The 6,808-nt window shown below is 37.5% G+C and overlaps 1 protein-coding gene across 3 annotated transcripts in view; it reads left to right on the top strand.

The window, feature by feature from the left end:
- Positions 1-2,565: 2,565 nt before the first annotated feature.
- The window catches only part of LOC148742040 (uncharacterized), a 21,923-nt gene continuing 17,680 nt past the window's right edge, over positions 2,566-6,808 (top strand). For 2 of the 3 annotated variants that reach the window (XM_088726759.1, XM_088726796.1), the window contains exon 1: positions 2,566-4,219. In XM_088726759.1, the coding sequence (XP_088582885.1) occupies positions 3,167-4,219 (1,053 nt within the window). In that variant the 5' untranslated portion in view covers positions 2,566-3,166. Of the gene's footprint in view, positions 4,220-5,115 lie in introns of all 3 variants that reach the window. The other variant, XM_088726717.1, reaches the window with a different exon arrangement.

Raw genomic sequence — 6,808 nt, 5'->3', positions numbered from 1 at the left:
TTTGTGTCAAACCCACGCCATAAAAGAGCGTGTTAGAAATCCATTTGTCTGCGATTTGGCACACACTCAAAGGACCACTGCGTTGTGAAAAGGTGGTACGGTCAGAACTGACTCAGATAAACACAAGAAGAAACAAAAATGAGACTAATTGGGTCACCAAGCCCTTAGTTGCACACACGTAGACGTGAAAGTTTTGGAAATAGGGAAATAGGGAAGGGTATCAGCTGAAAAGAGTTTTCATGAACACGGAATTTGAAATTTTCCGGAGGCAATCCTATTTTTTAAGCGAGTGAATTTCTCAGTATTATTGAAAAACAAATACAATTGCTTAGAGCGCCGAACTGTTGCGTGAGGTCGAAGGTTCGAGCCCCGGCCGGACCAACAATCAAGGCAAATAACTAAGGAGAATGTGCTACCTTTCTATAATATCAAGAAATAGATAGACATTCTAGTCTTCTCGGATAAGGAAGAATAAACCGTAGGTCCCGTCTCCTGCATCTATTAATTGGTTTATTTGGTTAAGCAGGGGACGTTAAAGAACCTACTCACGAGATTACTGTGATGTGGCCTCTGATCTGGCCTGTTTACTGGGAATTGTGGGGTGGGGAAGGGGGTATCTTCAAATAAGTTTTCTTCGATTGAATTTGTAAACTGCTGATGCAGTCCGGCCTGAGTCCCCCGAAAAGTGTTGTGATGCACATTTGACCATATCCAAATGTTAATTTGCGCAATATAAATATTAAATTATTATTATTATTATTAAATCATTACCCTGATTTACGGATTTATTCATTCCAATGTTACATGTACGATAGATTTCGCTGTAAAGGTTTGAAGCTTAATAAATGAATGAAAAACTTTGTGTACTGGCGCGGTGTATTTGGTTTTCCAGAGATAAACCTCAGTCACTTCCTGTGACCTTCAAAATGCTTACCCATAAAAACCGTACCGCATGCCGTATTTGGTGTAAACCGGTATTACTGGAGCGAGACCAACCTTTTTAAGTTTCTGTTATAGGGAAGGTACGGTTCGTGATCAGAAAAATCACAACCCGCAATTACCCTATTCGCTCTGGTGAAGGACTAAAGCCTGGGGCGCGGAGCTTCAGCTTCAGAAACTCGGTGGCCAATACCCCCCCTTCCTTCTGTTTCTCCTCTGGAGGGAGTCGCGGCTATACCAATTTTGTATAACAAATCGGTTGATAAAACCAAATCCGACGGAGCACCACAGTTTCTTTAGAACCAACCCCCTGATGCTTATGGAGTTTCGTGTACAAACATAAGTCTGTAGCAATTCAAAATTCGTGGAATTTTATGTTTCTCGCCATGATTTCTTCCGAAATTACAACGAAAACTACAAATCCACTTCGCCTGCGGTGTTGACGTCAATTGCTCCGTCAAATTATGATAATAGCTCCATTTTTTCGATGACATTCGCAAATTTAGTTTGCTCTTCTCGTAATGGGCTTCTTCCAATCACAATATTTTGGTTGAATAAAACACTTTCAAGCAATCTTTCTGTTTATTTGCCTTCACTGCAGATTTAAGATGTTTGATCTGTTATTTGATGATCTATATTGCCCATTAGTGGGCGATTCCAAAATCTATGATTCGATCACGTCCGCTTAATTGTGAACAAAGCGAGACATAAAAATCCTACGTGATCATTTAATCGCTTAAAAGGTAAGCAGAAATGCGACTATCCTGTTGATGTTTGCACTGTAAATGCTTATCCGTTTGAAAAAAGCAAATTATGTCACGAAATTTATCCTTGCCACAAATTTACACAACAAATCAAGTACAGACCAATTAGAAGGCTTCATTTTTTACACGTGACGAAATCAGTTACGTTCGTCTCTGCTCTAAGCAATACTTCTCGAAACCTTTATCGCGATTAAAGTGAACCCAAGAGCCCGCAGATTGAAAATTATTTTTTGTATTTTGTGGAAGTTGAAACGTTCAACAAGCTGCTAATTGTCTGCGAGGGCCTTTGTATTCCTTTGATGGCCGAACGTTTGGTTTGTTACGAGGAATTTATTGACATTTGTAGAGGTATGAAGCCATAAATGTGCAAGGATTCTCGCTACGTTTTCGAACTTTTTAGCGGTGTTGATGTTCATTTGGTGAAGGAAATTTATCATGCTGGAGATTCTGTACGGCAGTTTGTGTGCTTCGAAAAACGAAAATTCTTATCATTTGATTTTATAAGCGAAATGCCGTGGATCAGGAGCGATGAAAAATTTTTGTGCTAAGTATATTACTTGGAATTTCCTCGATACGACATGCAGCCGACTCATAAACCGTTCAAAGGAAATCACTCAAAGAGTGAAAGGAATTAGGGAAGAAAGTATTCATTCCTTTCCCAAAACCTTCGCGAGACATGGCAAAGTGCAAGCGTTGGCTAGTGGCTTGTTCGCGTGAGTTTATTACGGAGAAAAACTTAACAAGAAATACTTGGGTTATATTTGTGCTCTTCACTGGCCCGGCGGAAAAGGTCCAACAATCGAATTTCCCGATCCACTGAAGGCAAATCTAAGACCAGCGCAAGTAAGTTGAGCACATGCTCCTAAGAGGAGAGCACCGAAAGAAAGAGAAAATTCAGCGTCGAAGAAACAGAAATTATTCAATGACAACTGCATGAACATTAACTACATAAACTACATGAACTGGCATTTAATAGAAAGACAACCAGTATTGAGCGAAATATACAAAAATCCGCCGCTCGCATCTTACAAAAGAGGGCGATCGCTCAAAGACACTCGTGAGGGCCAAACTTTGAATAGGCTATTCTAAACACGCGCTGGGGAGTCGTGTAGGCCTGTCAACCCCCTTTTTACATTGTTTACATCAGAATTTTCTTGAAAAACTTTGGCAGCAAACCATTTTCCATGATCGATTGCCGGATCAAGGGTGTGATAATTCCCGTACCTCACACAGTCTGTACAAGATCTTCTCGTTTACCGCTTAATTTTAAGCCCCTACATTTTAACCACCGTTTTAGCTGGTCTACAGTGTATTCTTCCGGTTCCCTTTCAAATTTGGAGCCAGGAACACCATCCTCTTCAGTCAGAACTGTAAGGGAATAAACGAACTACTCCCCATTTCCCATGTAGCTCTCAAAGAACTGGAGCTTGTTTGTCTGAGTCACGCGGGGGGTCTAAAATTTCATGACGTCATTAGTATTAAGCGCTATTAGAAATTGTGTTCGACGTCTCCGAGCACAGCAAAAAGTTCATGTCTTCTTTCTCATGGAAGTCTCTCTAATTGGGATAAAGCTTGTGGACAACGAGAAGAGAGCTATCGTTACGTACCCCATTAAGTTCTTGGCATTTACTGGCCTATGCTCTGACGATAAAAGAGTATTTGGTATAGTCACCAGAAAAACTAATGAGCCTTCTGCAGATAAGTTCAATAATGTTCAAAATAATCACAAAATTGACATTCAAAGCACTGTAAATTGTTCTTGTCATGTTTTCTCGGTTAATCCAGAGCTTAATTCTCATCAAGCTCATCAGCATCTTGCGAATAAGTATGGAATACAATGTACTGAGGATGCTGAGGGAGGTTGTGTGGAGTTTCCTGCCTCCTCCAGTCCTATCCTTAAAGCCATCACTGGCATGTTCAAGGAGAGAACCAGGTCAGAGTCTGGTGGAACAAGCAGTGATGGGGAAAAAAGGGGGCGGTCTTTGTCATTATCTTCCAGCCAATCAGAGTCAGATGGAGTTTTCAGACAACCATACAATGATGAGAACTCCACAAGTGAACCTCAGACGGTTAAGTTTGTTGACAGTCACATGGTCAATGGATTGCTGCCAGATTTTGATTCTTATAAAATGCAAGAACAGACTGCACAAAATGACTCAAAACCTCTGAAAAGAGTAGATCAGCGAGCACTACATGAAGCTGTTACATCATTTAATGAGCCATTTAAGATTACAGAGAGAAATGATTCAGGTGTTTGTTCGGATTCCTTCCCTGAAGCTATGAATAATGTTTCAACTTCACAGGGTATTAACATGAGCCGACCGGCTCCTCCTGTCGTAAGTGTATCCTCATTTCATTCTCGTGAGAGTTCAGCTGATTCTCAAATGTCCTTGGGGTCTCACCACAGTTCACTGGCTGGTACCCTAACTGAAGTTGGAATAGCTAGCAAATCTCAGCACAGTTCACAAATTGGACCAGTTGGAATGAAGGATCTATCTCTAAGTAATTCTCAAGAGGTAAGTATATCCTTTATGTCATGCCATTTCACTTTTAATCCTTCAAACTCTCATGTGTGACCAAGACAGAATTTCTCTTCACATTATCAGTACAAAATTAAGCAGGAAAGCTATGAAAATAAAGGAAAATATTAATTAGGACATTATTAGTGAATCCAAAACCAAGTTCTTCCAACTAAGAACCTGTTGTAATTGACCACAGCTGTTGCGGTGTGCCTACCAACGTTCTTTCTGTTATCTGTCAGTTTGTTTGTTTTTTGGCAAAATAAAATAAAATAAAATAAAAGAATTATGAGGTAGACGGTGAGGAGAAGTACTCATGAGATCTTGAGAGTGTAAGAGTCAATTCCTATCTACTAAGTAGGTGTTTTAGATCAGAGGAACATATCAGCAAGATCTGGTATCTCAATTAATTAAAAGAAGAGCAGTAGCAACAACAAAAAATGGTTTTAATTTACTAGAAGATGGGAGTCAAAAGAGTCAATAAATTTATTTGCTCTTACAGGGCTAATGGTGGCCAAATAAGCACAGACTAGTAGAAATTCAGTTTTGGCTTGGGGTGTTTGGTTTCCACTGTTGTAACATCTAAGATGTCACTAGCCACTAGTAAGTTGAAAAGTTAGTGTCGAACCCTGCTCTTAAATTCCTGTTTGGTTTGATTGTATCAAACCAGTTTTGTCTATTTTGCATCTTTGTGGTAATGTGTGATTTCTGATCTTAAAGGTATTTTCCTTTCTCTGATTGCCTAGTGTGATTACTTTGGTTTTGTTTTCATGACACTCAATCAAAATGTGCTCTAACTGGAAGTAGTTAATGCAATTATAAACAGCATCACGTGGTTCCTATAGGTCCTGGAAACATGGAAAGTCCTGGAATTTTATTTTGACATTTTCCAGGTCTGGAAAGTCCTGCAAAAAGACTGTAAGTTCTGGAAGGTTAAGCAAAGTACCGTGGTTTATCAGTTTAAGCGATTGAATTATGAGCCAAAGTCAAAGACTCAGAAAAATGTCACTTGCAATAGTGTTGGAACCTCCTGAACTTTTTCAATAAGTCTGGAAACAAAAATATCACATGGCAGCATGTTATAGTATTTATTTTGACAGGTGTAAGCAGAGATGAAGGAGTATCTCATAAACTTAGAAGCAAACTTCAGTAAACTCATTTATAGGTGATTGAATAAGACTGGACAAAAATTTGATGAATGTTTTGATGAATGTTGCATGAAACTTAGTCATTCATTACAGAACACAATTTTTTTTTAGGTTTCTTTTTTTCTTTTTTCCTTTTTTTTGAGACATTAAAGCAGACAAACATTAGGAGCTGAGGAAATTTATTAAAGAATGTTTATTTCCTAGTGAATATCATCTCTTTGGCTTTGTTTGGTCAGTGTTTAACTTAAAATTGCTGATAGAAAAATTTAGTAAGAGAAATTTGGGCAACAAGGAGAGACAGTTTTATACCAATATACTCAAAATTTTCTATGGGAAAGTCTTGTTTTTGACAGTATTCAGCTTCCTCTCTTTTTGGGAGGGTTGCCATGAAAACACACTTTTGATTTGTTTAGATCAAAGCTTACTGACGTAATGTGTGTAATATCACTTCTATACGTATTGCTTTTTTTTTATTTGTGATTAAGACTTCAAAGAACTTTTTATTTCAAGATTTTTTAAATTGAAATAGTTACTTTAATAATTGTTTTTAAAGGAAATAAGAGAGTTCTCAAATGGTGAGAGAAAGCAATGTAATTTGTGTTAAGTCATGTACATATAAGAGCTAGTTAGATTCTTTAATCGTGAATATATTCTTAAAGGTTGGTAAAATTCAAGATTAAGAGTTAAAAATAGAAAATAAGTACTAAATAAGGTGGGCACATATAGTGTGCAATCAATATTTAATTGCCTTTGCGTTGGTGCACAATGTTTATCTTGAGAGGGTTGCAGGCTTTAATGCTGAATAATTTTTATTCAAGACGTCTTGACTGAAGACAACTTTTGGTTTTAAGTCCTCTTTATTGGAAACTTCATGCATAAAATGTAAAAATTATGTTTCTAAAACATACATTGAATCTCATGCCACCATTACTCATTCATTTGGATATGTTTTGTGTACAAGTTCTTATCTTAATTAGGCTGTGCCAATGATCTTGAATGTGAGGAATGTAAACTAGTCAAAGACTATTTAGTTCAGTTAATAAATATTGGTTTATAATTCTAAAGAGATAGTTAATATGCCACTGGTACTTCAGTTATGAAATTGAGAATTAATTTTGTCGACAATTTGTGGAAGTGGAAGCTTTCACACGCCAGTAACCTTAAGACTGTTTTGGTGATCGTGGATTTATTTAGTCATCGTTTTCCAGGGTAATAATCACTCAAGCATTTAATTCATCTCTGCATTCATTTTAATTCAAGCTTACATTCCACTGGGAACTTTTAATGAAGTTTGTAAAATTATGATTAAGATGTCATTTAGGAGTTTGCATAATAAGTGGGTCTGATTGGTGCAACATTTTCAAAGTATTCATGGATTGAATTTGTGTTTCATGAAGAGATTTTAACTTGCTTAAAGTTGTGGAAGTGGTATTCAAAT

Source organism: Stylophora pistillata, chromosome 1 (assembly GCF_964205215.1).
Source record: "Stylophora pistillata chromosome 1, jaStyPist1.2, whole genome shotgun sequence".
Classification (NCBI taxonomy): domain Eukaryota; kingdom Metazoa; phylum Cnidaria; class Anthozoa; order Scleractinia; family Pocilloporidae; genus Stylophora; species Stylophora pistillata.
Note: the sequence above shows the minus strand (reverse complement) of the source record. Positions and strands in the feature narration are given on the sequence as shown.